Source organism: Catharus ustulatus, chromosome 1, assembly GCF_009819885.2.
Source record: "Catharus ustulatus isolate bCatUst1 chromosome 1, bCatUst1.pri.v2, whole genome shotgun sequence".
Taxonomy (NCBI): domain Eukaryota; kingdom Metazoa; phylum Chordata; class Aves; order Passeriformes; family Turdidae; genus Catharus; species Catharus ustulatus.
This window is the reverse complement of record NC_046221.1, coordinates 68,515,962-68,528,564: the sequence shown is the minus strand read 5'-3', so window position 1 is coordinate 68,528,564 and position 12,603 is coordinate 68,515,962. Positions and strand designations below refer to the sequence as shown.

Sequence of the window (12,603 nt, the reverse complement as noted above, 5' to 3'; positions counted from 1 at the left end):
AGAGGGAAGGAACAAATTTTGAAAATGCCTGAATAAAAAATGTGTAGATTGAGTATCAGAAAGGATTTCTAGACCAGAAATGACCTTGGGTTTACTCACACTGGAAGCAAAGTCATGAGTGATGGAGAGACGTATTCAGGGTCTCACCCATGAATCAGTTCCTGTCCTACTGTTAAAACTCTGAATTAAACTATAATAAGCATTTCACTTATTTCTTTAAATGAAGCCTTATGGACTACCATAATGAAAGGAAGGAATGACAGGCCCCAAGAATACCAGGAACAGTTAAATAGGGCCAAATCTGCACCTGGATGCTAAACCTCCTCTGAAGTGATGGCATAACCACAGGCAGGCCATGAGCATTCTCTGTTCCTTTATTTCATGTACAGAATAAAAAAAAATTTACCATGGGAAGATAAACAGAGAAAATACAGAAAGAACAAAGACTGAATGTGCAGGTATTTTCTTTGTGTATTACTCTAGAGATAAGAAATAGATCTAAGAATGCTTGTCCCAGTTAAACAGTGTAATTTACTTCACATTTCCCAGGGAAAGTAAACAAACACCATAATCCAGCAAGAAGGTTTTTGAGGCCAAACCCCTCTAATTTCTCTTTTTATTAATTTATTTTTAATGGCTTATTTTTTCTCTGTCTAGCCTACTCTGTCTAGAATTACATAATCACAAACCAAACCCAAAATGCTCATTCCCACAAGACAGGGCAAGGAAACAGAGCAGGGAAGACTTCCCACCTTCGAGCCACTTTATCTGTCCCTGTTTTTGCAGTGCCACTGGGCTAGATACAAGGAATCAGGAACCTGTATAACTATGCAGGACTATTATTTCGCTCCTGGAATACAAGTGTTGCTTGGCCCTGAAAGCAGCCTGAAAGCAGTTTGTGAGCTTTGGACTAAGAGTGACACTGCCCTTCCACCCCTGAGTGCCTGATGCTTTCTGCTCACAGTAACAGCTTCTCTAGGCAGGTATAAAGTCTACCTGGGCTGATTAGATGTGGAGTAGTTAGAAGAGAAGAGATGAATTTTATCTCAGACTTCAGATCAGTGAATTGTTTGAGACGCAATTTAAAAAAAAAAAAAAAAAAGCTATGAGATCCACCTCAAAATTGTCAAAGCCATGGATTACCTTTGTCAATCCACATCTAACACACACAAATTCTTTTTCCCTTGTCTTTCCATGAGACGGAGAAATTGGCAGTTGCTTTGGAAACTTAACTCTGACCTTTCCCAAAGTTTGGCTTGAGAGACCCTGAAAACTTGGTCTGAGCTCAGAGAGGTACAGAAGAGCACGAAAATCCGTGCCCATTTACCTACCCGTACTTCTCTCACACTCTGCCACAGCATCAGCACTCTTTCACACCATGCCGCCTAAGTTTAGTACGGAGATGGACTTCACTTCCAAAGCAACTTAGTCTCCAAGTAAGTATATAGCGTGTGACATTTCCAAAATCACCTTTTTATTGACGCTGGAGTTATTTTTGGCAGGGCAAGGAAAGTTTTTCCTTCCCTCCCCCCTTTTTTCCAATCGCACGAGATTACGGTATGTCTGTACAGAAATCTAATGCCCTGTGGGCAATTCTGTACCTTGCCCAGACGTTTGTGAGCAGTATTAGGATCAAAGGCTCCGCATTTGTGCCTTTTGAAAATAACCCAAAAAACCAACCAACCACTCCCCCTCCAGTAAAAGGTCGCTAAAAGCGATTATTTAATAAGGGGATGACAGGAATCAATACGGACGATAGGCTACCCATTTTTAAAAAATGTTAGGGTTTCTTCCCCCTCGCTTGCGATCCATCAAACAGACCGCACCGTGATAGGGAAACATCCACGGGCGGCTGGAGAGCTCCGGCGAGGACCGGGGGTACCCGTCCCGAGCGCGCCCGAGCATCCCGCAGCGCCCGCCGCCCTTCCCGCGATCCCGGGCTCACCCCGTTATCCAGAGCCGGCACCGGCGGTAAAACCGAGGGGAGCTCCTCTCCCTCCACCGCCAACACCGGCACAGCACCCGGGGGTCCCCGCAGCCCTTCGCTGCCCCCTCGTTTCCCACTCCCCGCTGACACCTTCCCCGGGGCTCTGCGCCTGGGGACAGCGCAGCGGAAGGCAGAAGGGAGACCCGGCCGCGCCGCGGGCACACGGTTCGCCTCGGGGAGGTGCGGAGGGGGCCCCAAGGCGCCGGCCCCAGCCGCAGCAGCCCGGGCTGCGGTGCGGGCCCGGCCCCGCCGCGCTCACCTTGTACTTCATGGCTGCGGCTCCGCGCCCCGCCGCATCCCCGCGCGCTCTGTGCGCCCCGCCGCGCGCCGCCGCGCCACCCCTGCGAGCTCATTTGCATAGCCCCGCCCCCATCTGCAGAGCGCTCGGGCCCGCCCCCACCGCGGTGGCGCCGCCGGCGGTGGCGCGGAGGGGAGGCGGCTGGGACACGGGTTCGGGACCGGGTGCGGGAGGTTCGACTGGGACAGAGAGCCCGCACGGAGCCAGGGCTGGCGGCCCTGCTCCCCGAGACCCCGCCCGTGCCTTTTCAACGCTGGTGTCCTCGACTTTTCCTCGGCGGAAAAGGCGGGCAGCAGCTGAACAAGAGCTGATGTGTGCCCAGGTGGCCAGCGAGGCCAATGGCATCCTGGCCAGGATCAGCAATAGCGGGGCCAGCAAAAGCAGGGCAGTTATCCCTTGTACTGGGCACTGATAAGCCACACCTCAAGTCCTGTGTCCACTTCTGGGACCCGTACTGAAAGACATTGAGGGGCTGGAGCAGGTCCGGAGAAGGGCAACAGAGCTGGGGATGGATCTGCAGCACAAGTCCTGTGAAGGAAGACTGAGGGAGCTGGGGGTATTCAGCCTGGAGAAAAAGAGGCTAATGGCAGACCTTATCCTCTCTACATGAAAGGAGGATGCAGCCAGGTGGGGTTGGTCTCTACTCCCAGGCAGCCAGAAATAGGACAAGAGGGCGTATCCTCAAGATATCCAGGTCTGACACAAGGAAGAATTTCTTTATGCAAAGGATGGGTAACGAGTTGGAATTGGCTACCCAGGAAGGTGGTAGAGTCACCAACCCTGCCAGTGCTCAAGAAACAGCTGGACGTGGCACTCGGTGCCATGGTCTAGTTGACATGGTGGTGTGTTTGGTCAAGGGTTGGACTCGATGATCTCAGAGACCTTTTCCAACCCAACTGATTCTGTGATTCTGTAAACCTTTCCATCCATCCCTCCCATAGGCATTTTTCTCACATGCAGCTCTTGGGGGGGCTGAACACTGCTTTGTTCCTGTCTTTACAATTATTTTTTGTTCTTATATGTCCTCAGATGATGATCTTTTTTAGCTACTACTGCTCAAATAAATCTGCCAAGTGTCCGCTTTGCCTGGCTGCTATTTTAACACTGATTAGGCACCAGAGACCAAGAATGCTTTAATGGCCTGGAGATGTCCATTATAAAGAGTGACCATGGTAAATAAGGATTATTTGGAAGAGAGTAATAATTAACTCTGGTATCTTGGGAGCAAGAAAGAGCAGGGAAAATAGATGTGTGGTGATCCTCCATGCTTTTCAAGTTAGATCTCTTAATCAGGTGTGATTAATATGGAGCACATAATAGGAATCTTTGTTTATGGGACATACTCCAGCTTGTTTACAGGAACAGGAAATAAATTCTCTCCTTTTTGCCCAAGCTGGATCTTACCCAACATTTTTAGATCCCAGATGGACTCAAGGCTATTTCTAGTGGTGTAAAGAAAAATAGCAAAGAATAATCTTGTACTACCAGATTACAAACACAAATACATTCCATAGTACAATGTTATCCTTAAATTCTCATGTGACTAATCCTCTAGAGAGGGATCCTATTGCTAAAATGGCTTCTTGACTGATAAAGAATGTAATACTTTTATCTGCAGTCTCCTCTGTTCTCCAATTCCAGCATAAAATATGTGACTATACTTTACAAATTCACTAAATGAATACAAAATTGCTTTTTTTTCCCCCTTACGCTGTCTTCTTGACTGCACATGCCCTAATAGCTCATGAGTGCGTGTCCCTGTCAGTACACAATAAGCCTCAGAAATTAGTGGCAAGAGTGAACTCCTGCTTTCTGCAGTGCAGAAGAGCCACTGTGGCTGGGCTGTAGCTTTAGTGCTCCAATCTCTTGGGTTTTTCTCTGGGCCTTTCTTTCAATTTTTGTTGTTGCTATTGATTCTTCTGATTTCCCAAGAAGAAATGTGAAACAGATGATGCTTTATACGCACTGGGTATAGGGCAGCGTTATTTTAAGTGCAGCATCAAAATAAATTTGGGTAGTTTCAAGAGAATGAAACTCCCTTCTATTGCTGTGTCCTTAGAAACTTTAATTAAGAAAGGAATTCTTCCAGTGATTATGTGTATATAACCAGCTTACTGTTAGGAGAGTGCAAATATCTTTGGAACATTGCTTAATTGAGGAGTTAAGAATAAAAGAAACACTGGCTTTCTTTTTGCATGTTTTTGCTCTTCATACTCCAAGTAGAAAATTCTTTTAAGTACAGAGGATGCAATGGCTAAGGTGTTAGCATGTATTGGACTGGTGTCCAGATCCCCTTCCTTGAATAAACTCTGTATAATCACTTCCCATCGCACCATAGCCATGAAGATAAATGCATTAAGGATTGTAAAACAGTATCAGCAAGAACCAAATAAGTATTGCAGACAAAAATAAGAAAAGTAACATCGTATTTCTGACTTCACCTATATTTAAACTCAGACAGAGCATCTGGTTTCCAGTCATCCCACCAATAGTGGTACTTTTCTTGTAACTGGTGTTTTTTCACTGTGCTTTACAATCACATTATGAAACCTAAGCAGATTTGAGAAGCTCTGCCTTCTGCTATTATTTTAGCTTGCATTGCTTTTAATGTGTGTAAAAAATCCCTGACTGATTTTAATATGAGGTAACAGATGTGTTAATATGAAATTCTAGTTCCTGTGTGTGTACTGTTTTGCCTTTATCACTCTCCATAACTCTTACTAAGTACTTTTACTTAGATGCCACTGGAATGACACTTTGGGCACAAACCCACAAAGTGTGTCAGTGTTGGTAGCTGTACTTTACAACTCTGAAGGAGCAGACACAAGAGCTGGTATTTTACAGGGAGAAAAAAGAGATTGCCATCGCACACCACTGCGCAGTGAAGTCCCACTGCTCATTTTATTCACGCACCCTCTCTCCCCCTCTCCCACCTACTCCATTTACCCTGAGAGGGTTTTTAATTTCCCCCAGGGTGAAACACTCCCACTCAGAGGCACGCTTGTAGCAGAGCAGGCAGCATGGCGGAGCTCCATGGTCTATCACGGATATCAGGAATTAGATATACTTGAAAGGGAGATTTGTAAACGTGATCCTCTAAGCTCCTCGTGCTGCTGTAAGAAGTCGGGATTGCGGCAGGCACGTCTGTGGTTAGTGCAAGCACTCTGCTGTTCTTGGTGACCTCGGCGGCGGCCGTGCCTTTGCTGTGTAATATTGTATTTCAGGCACAGCCTAGGGAAGTTTTGAGTCGGTTGCCTTGGATAATCAGCTCAATTATACAATGCAGCTTGCTGATGAGGAAGCTGGGACCAGACATTACTGATGTCTGTGTTTCAGAGGCAGCTTGAGCTATATTGCCAGGATTTATAACTACAAGGTCCTATTGAAGTTCTCAGGAGGGTAATTCATGTAATGTGCCTTTTTTGCTTTGCAGCACAGCAATCGCTTGATTCACTGCCTCATATTTATTCCACTGCAATTCTAGCAGAGTAGCAAATGGGTTCTGTGATTTCTGTCTTGTGCCTCTGTCAGTGGCTTTTGTTTCTTTCTTTGCTTTTGCTGAGGGCAATTAATATTACTCTCTGCTCATTTGGGCAACCTACTGTTTGTCTCCTGCTCTCATACCCCATCCTGCTGAGCGCATTGCTTGCTTTATTTCTAATCATGTCTCTGCTATGTGTCTTCCTGTTGCCCTCCTGGCTGCCGGCTGGGGTGCTGGGTATTTGGGAGGTGGCAGCAGGTGAGGTGATAGGGCAGCCACAGGGACTGCTTGTCAGCTGGGCTGTGCCACAACCCTTCCATACAGCATGGAGCAGAGCTGCCAGCGGGCCAGGAAGGGAATACCCGCTGAAGCACATCAGCCAGCTATCACCTTGTGACAATTGATAGGGGAACACGAGACAGATATCCTGCTCTGAAAGGTTACTCAAACAGAAATCCCCTTGTTCCCGTTTCCCCATTGACACAATCTGAGAAAAGAGAGACACAGCAGAGTGTCTCCCTCACAGTTGAGAGAGCCTTTTCAGGAAGGGTCTATGAGCTCTGTGTTTGGGAAACATTGAGCTGTCTTTTTTCTTTTTTCCCCCCTCTTCACAAAGGCCTGACTATCTCTTGGATAATGTGGAGCGGCATCTGCATTTCTTCTTGCTGTGATACTTGGCCAGGGGATTTGGATTTGAATTAATTTCATTATAGTGCCACTGCACTTTCTTAGCACAAGGGTCATAATTAGCTTCGTGTCCTGTCACCTATATAATGCTACCCAGGCTGGTTCAGCGGATATGCAATGGATGGAATTTCTTCAGTGTGGAATCGTTTTGTACACACACTCAGAGTGGTGGAATTTGCTTGCTTGGACAAATCTGCTGAAAAAGATGAAACGCTGCTGTTTCCTGAGAAGAACGTTAACAAAAGTTCACCACTGACATGGGCAAGATTCTGTGTCTGTCTGCACAGAAAGGCTCCCTCTCCCACCTCACTAGGAGATAATAAGAAAAATATTTCATTCTCACCCAAAAAAGGGAATATTTTGCATTTCAGCAAACCAAAACAAAGTCTGCTCGGTTTTTCTTTGATCAGTGATGGAAATCTTTTAAAGCAAGCATTCTATTCCATTTAACAGTATGAGAAATCTGTTCTGGCAGACAGAGGAATGGGTAGCAGTCATTGTAGTGGTGAGATTTAAATGCAGGGGTCAAATTGTGAGAATAAAAATTGACATAGAATTATCTTCTTAAATTTGCCTGCCTTTTGCCATTTCACCTAAGCTGCCTTTTAACCACAGGGTTAGTTCACTTGCCTTACTTTAGAATTTACATTTACATTAATATATACTAACTAATCTTACAGGCATCCCACCTCCTTTCACAATAAGGCACAAAGGCTGTTCACATTCTTGAGAAGGGCATTTTATGCAGTGTTTCATCAGGAATTGCTCATTTAACTTCGTAAGTCAACCATCAAGGCCCTGTTTAGTGACCCTCCTTCAGATAAGCGGAATAAATGCAGCTCCTTCTGTCCTCTCTGTTTTGCTTCAAATACCAGCCAGAAAGAAACATACTGGTGTCCTCCCACCCAAAAGGTTTTGAAAGTGAATCCAGCCTTTGTTAGCTTGAGAAATCATAGAAGGAGGCTGGAATTTAGATATTCTGGCACTGGATGTCACTAAGCTACCAGCCTGACCCAGTGAATAAAACCCGAAAAGTTTGTTCAGTTAAAAAAAAGGGAGGGGGGTGGTTATAAATACCACTACAATTTTCACTTGTTACGAGAAGCAACAGTCACCTTCTCAGGTGAGAATGGACATGGGAAAGGGAAGCAGTAGAATGACTATTAAAACAGCATGAGGGACACATCTTACTCTGGAGAAAAGAAAAAAGAATGCAAGACTGAAAAGAATTAAATTTATCTCTGTTCCAGCACTGGAAATCAGTGCCACAGAAATGATTCTCATCAATGGCAAGTTGAACACGAGTCAGCAGTGCCCTGGCAGCCAGGAGGGGCCAACCCTGTCCTGGGGGGCATCAGGGACAGCATGGGCAGCTGGGTAAGGGAGGGGATTGTCCTGCTCTGCTCTGAGCTGGGGCAGCCTCACCTCGAGGGCTGGGGGCGGCTTTGGGCACTACAGTACAAAAAAGACATCCAGCTCCTAGAGGGCCGTGAGGATGGTGAAGAGCCTTGAGGGGAAGCTGTATGAGGAGTAACTGAGGTCACTTGGTCTGTTCAGCCTGGAGGAGACTGAGGGGAGATCTCATTGCAGTTACAACTTCCTTGTGAGGGAAAGAGGAGGGGCAGACCTGGATCTCCTGTCTGTGGCGACCAGTGACAGGGCACGAGGGAATGGTGTGAAACTGTGTCAGAGGAAGTTTAGGTTGGATATTAGAAAAAGGTTTATCACCCAGAGGGTGGTTGGGCACTGGAACAGGCTCCCCAGGGAAGTGGTCACAGCACCAAACCTGACAGAGTTCAAGAAGTGTTTGGGCAGTGCTCTTGGGCACATGATGTGACCCTTGGGGATGCTGCTGTGCAGGGCCAGAGTTGGACTCAGTGATCCAAATCAGCATATTCTGTGATCCTGTGAAAAGCTTTTCCAGGTCCACGCAGCAGCTCCCTGTGAAGATGGCTGGTCTAGAGCATTTGAGTCAGGAGGACTTCATGTTCTCAGCAATGTTGGGATGAATTTGCAGAGGACAGCACCAGCTGTAGCTGAGCTGTCATGCACCCTTTGCAGAGCTGAGGCAAAGCAGGAGCTCTGGGAACCTTGGTTCATGCGCTGGTGCAGACTTGGTGCACCATTGGTGAGAGGAGAGGTGGCAGAAGCCCATGGCATCAAGGTGGGTGCAGGGCAGTGGCACATTGGGTCTCCAGTGCCTGCTTGCCTAGGAGCTCATGTTGCTGGGAGGGGAAGAAGAATGTGAGGTATGCAGGGAAGACTGGAGAGGGAAAAGAATGTCAGCATGGAGCACGCACTAGCCTGTTGCTTCCAGAGATACTGTCAAAGGGTTATTCATTTCCCAAACAAACAAACCAGTCTAACAGTTGTACTTGCAGACTACGCTCCCTTGTTTTCCCCTCCAGCACAGAACATTTTTAATACATGGGGTTAAAAAATATCGGCTTGCTTCCCGACGTGTGGCGTGCATGCCATTCAACCTACTGATGCCAAAAGAGTTTTTCTTGCTTTTCCAAAGAAAAATGGAGCAGTAGCACAACTATGGAGACTGCAAAGGACTTCCGTTCTCTCCGGCTCACAATTGTGCAGATGAAATATGATAAATGTAATATAGGGGAGGTTGCTCAAGAGGAAATGTATGTTTAGATATCACAGCGTGTTTAAGATGAAAGGAATCCAGGATTGGGACTGGAATTGCCTCAGATAAGAAACTTGGGCACAGAGCTTAGGCATGTTAACATTTTCATGCAGTTGTAAGAAGTCATAGTGCTGGCGTCCAAAGGATCAAATCTTTACCTGAACTTTCTACTTGAGCTTTCCCTATGTTGGGTGAAACTCAAGAGCTGGGATTTTATTCACCTATAACATGTTATATTATTCCACTACATATTAAAACTGTTAAAAATGGGAATGAATTGAGTAAAGTACTTATTTTCTTTTGAATACATGCATCCAGCACACCAGGTTTGTGGGAACTTACTTAAATAGCACATAATCCAACTGCAGAGGAGCTTCTAAATGAAAGCAGGAGTGTGAGTGTGGACCATTAAGTAGGAAACAGTGGTCAGAAATGAAAAGGTTCACTTTCCTGTGACACCCTGGAAAGGTAAGGTTTTGCAGACTAGGACCAGCAAGTTTTTTTTCTCAGGAGATACGACCTCTCTCACCTCCTCACATACACACAGAGTAATATGCAGCAACTTCCATCCCCAGAAGCTTTCTCTTGAATATGGTAGCGCACAGCTCTGCTCCTTCCAGCCTGTGGTGCCCTGCTCCTGTCTACTTTTCCTGCCTACCTCTCCTACCCCTCCTCCTGCCTTCCCATTCCTGCAGTTGGTAAGGGTGAAGGAGCTCAATTCCAGGCACATATGCTAGCACTTTGGTCTGGACTTGTGTGGACACACTTGTACAGGCACATAAAGGTACAAAAGCAGTGTATAAAGAAGGGAGTGTATTAACTCCTCACACATATATTAGATAGATTTAAAATACTACATAAAAACCCTTGAAATCCCATGAATTCTCTGTACAGAGCATTTGTGTATCTTAACTCCATTTTGGGTGTCAGGACCAAAGCCAACCGTGTCAAAATATTCTCTCCTTCCTCTGATTTGCAAAATGCGCACTATTTTAACTTGGCAAAACATCAAAAATTACCCAAAAAATACAATCTCTCCTGACCATAACTTGTCCATCAGTTTTTCACATAATTCAAGGAATTGTCCTGTGACTGGACTAGCCAGCTGTGTCTATTTTGCTTAAAAAGATCGTTATATTTGTTCTCTCTGTTTTTAAGAACCTTTTGCTGCAAATCTCCCACACTTCTTTTAGCAAAAAATATTTGCTGTTGCTGTATTTTATACGTGCATTTTATTGCATGTTTTCATTCTCCCCGTCTCTCATCAGCAACTCTTTCAAACCAAAAGCATTTCTCTCTGGTAAGGCCATCAGCTCAGTGGTTGTTCACTAGCCAGCAGCCAGTTTTTTCCAGTAGGAGGAGAAGCAAAAATAAAACTTTAATAAAATGCAAGTTTGGGATTAGAAAAAAATACAAAGGAGAAAGTTCTGTTTTGCCTTTACTGCCAAGCTTCCCATGAAGTCTTAGCCTAGATGTGTTTTGAAGCTTGAGGAATTTCAAGGAAATTTCCTTCATTTGGAGGTGTTTGGAGGGAGAATATAAGATCAGAAAGCAATCATCTCTTCTCTCTTTTGCTTCAAATAGATCTGTGGAGATCAGTTGATATCCATAACAACAGAGAACAGCATATGAAATGTCTCACACTGTCTGACTTATTTTTCTCTTCCTTGCGTGTTGTTGTTTAAGCTCTCATCTCATACTCAGTATAAATTTGCATCTCCACAAAACTGCCAAAAATGGTTTTCTTTGCTGCCATCTAAATCTGTTTATGGTCTACTCTCCCAAAATCATTCTTTAAAGGAAAATGACTGACTTTCAAACCCCTCCTCTTCTTCTGTTATTTTTAACAAGCATTTCAGTGTGGTGTCGTTTAGAGAAAAGATCATTGCATTGCTGTGTTTTGCAGGACTCTCAGGAAACAATGCTAGAAGAGAAGGAACGTGGGAACTCTGTTCCCTCTCTTTTCCATTTGCAAACTCTGAATGCTTCCAGCAGCAGGGTAGCCAAAGACGGGGTGAAAAGGACAGAGCGTGCTCCCATTGGCAAAACTTCTCTCATCTTCACTGGGACAAGGGTTTGGCCATGCTGTGCAGCATCCCAAGCCTTGGACTGAGGACTTCAGTGGCTCCTCACGGCAGGCTGGCTCTGCTGAGGGACACAGCACTTGCAGATAACTCAGCCCTCACAAGTATCCACCAGTTATTATTCTCCTTCCCTCCGTCTGGATACTTGCACAGGCAATGGAAGCACCAGTCTTGGGATCGTATGAAAGGAAGGCTCTGCACAACCCTTGATGGTCTCACCTTCAGCATCTCTGCTCTTGTCTTTGTCTGCCCTTTTCCCTTACATCCCAGCTGACTCATGGTGTTTGCTTCTGAAGTCTGATGAGGGCTTGAGTCATGAGAAGTGACACGAGGATTTGACACTTCATATCCTCAGAGTTCAGCCCTGTCTGGGAGCTGTAAAGATCTGTCTCCACATGTCCTTGCAGATGTTGAGGAGGGGCTTAGCTCTTTTGTTGTGCTGGAGTACATTTGTCTGGAAGCCATGAGTCAGTACTGGAGACACTCTCCTTTATCTGCAAGTTCTGAGACAGAGGGTGTTGGCTTTGGCTCTCTAGACAGTAAGGGTGCTCTGGAAAAGGACCTTGGTCATGCTTTCCCAGTCACTGGGATGGCTCCACAGCAGCTGTTCCAGAAGTTGCTGCCTCCAGTGAAAGACCATGGTATGGTTGAGTGTTTGCTCAAAAAGAATACCAAGGAGGACATATGTATGTAATCCCTTCTCCTCAGAACACAAGGAGTGGTCTGATGTGACTGTTTGGTGGTGTAAATGTTGGTGCAGAAATGAAAGTTGAAGTTGTGCTGGGAGAGCAGGTTTCAGGGATAAAAGTGTAGGTAGGGCCAAAAGGTTTAGACTGAAGCTGGTGCCATAGGCTCCTTAGACTCTTCTTATAATTTGATTTTCCTTATTTCTCAGAGGTGAATATTCTGGTGCAGAGATCAAGAGTGGGATAGTATAAAGAAATACAAGGTCCCAAATGCTGACTCCTGACCTAAGCACATTGGTGAGAGAGAAGTCTGTTGGACCGAGCTGCTTTTATAGGAGCTGTAACCACTCTAGAGAGTAATGGAGGGAGACATCTCCTTGAATTTGTGGGAAAAGGGAAGGAGGGCAAAAAAAGGATGATGAATAGAGATACAGACTATTATTAATCAAAATAATAGGAGTGAAATAGTCAGGGGCATCAGGGATACAAAGCACCCCACACCTTACGTGGATCAGTACATATTATGGCCTTTTCTGTCTTTCGAGAAACCTGTTCCACATCTTACTTTGATATTTAAAATATTCTACACTTGATAAATAACAAAAAATATGGTCCTTAAAGACCGAACCACATTCTGGTAGCAGCCAAGATAACTTTATGAAGACAGACAAACTTGTGTTAAATTAAAAAAAAAAATGTATATCACGCTAGAAAGTTATGTAAGATTCTATTTTAAAAT

General features: G+C 45.3%; 1 protein-coding gene across 1 annotated transcript in view; it reads right to left on the bottom strand.

Annotated features, from left to right (window-relative positions):
* NEDD9 (neural precursor cell expressed, developmentally down-regulated 9) overlaps positions 1-2,308 on the bottom strand; it is a 37,786-nt gene extending 35,478 nt beyond the window's left edge. Inside the window, exon 1 of the mRNA XM_033072490.1 lies at positions 2,247-2,308. Coding sequence (XP_032928381.1) covers positions 2,247-2,258 — 12 coding nt within the window. The 5' untranslated portion in view covers positions 2,259-2,308. The remainder of the gene's footprint in view (positions 1-2,246) is intronic.
* Positions 2,309-12,603: the final 10,295 nt, after the last annotated feature.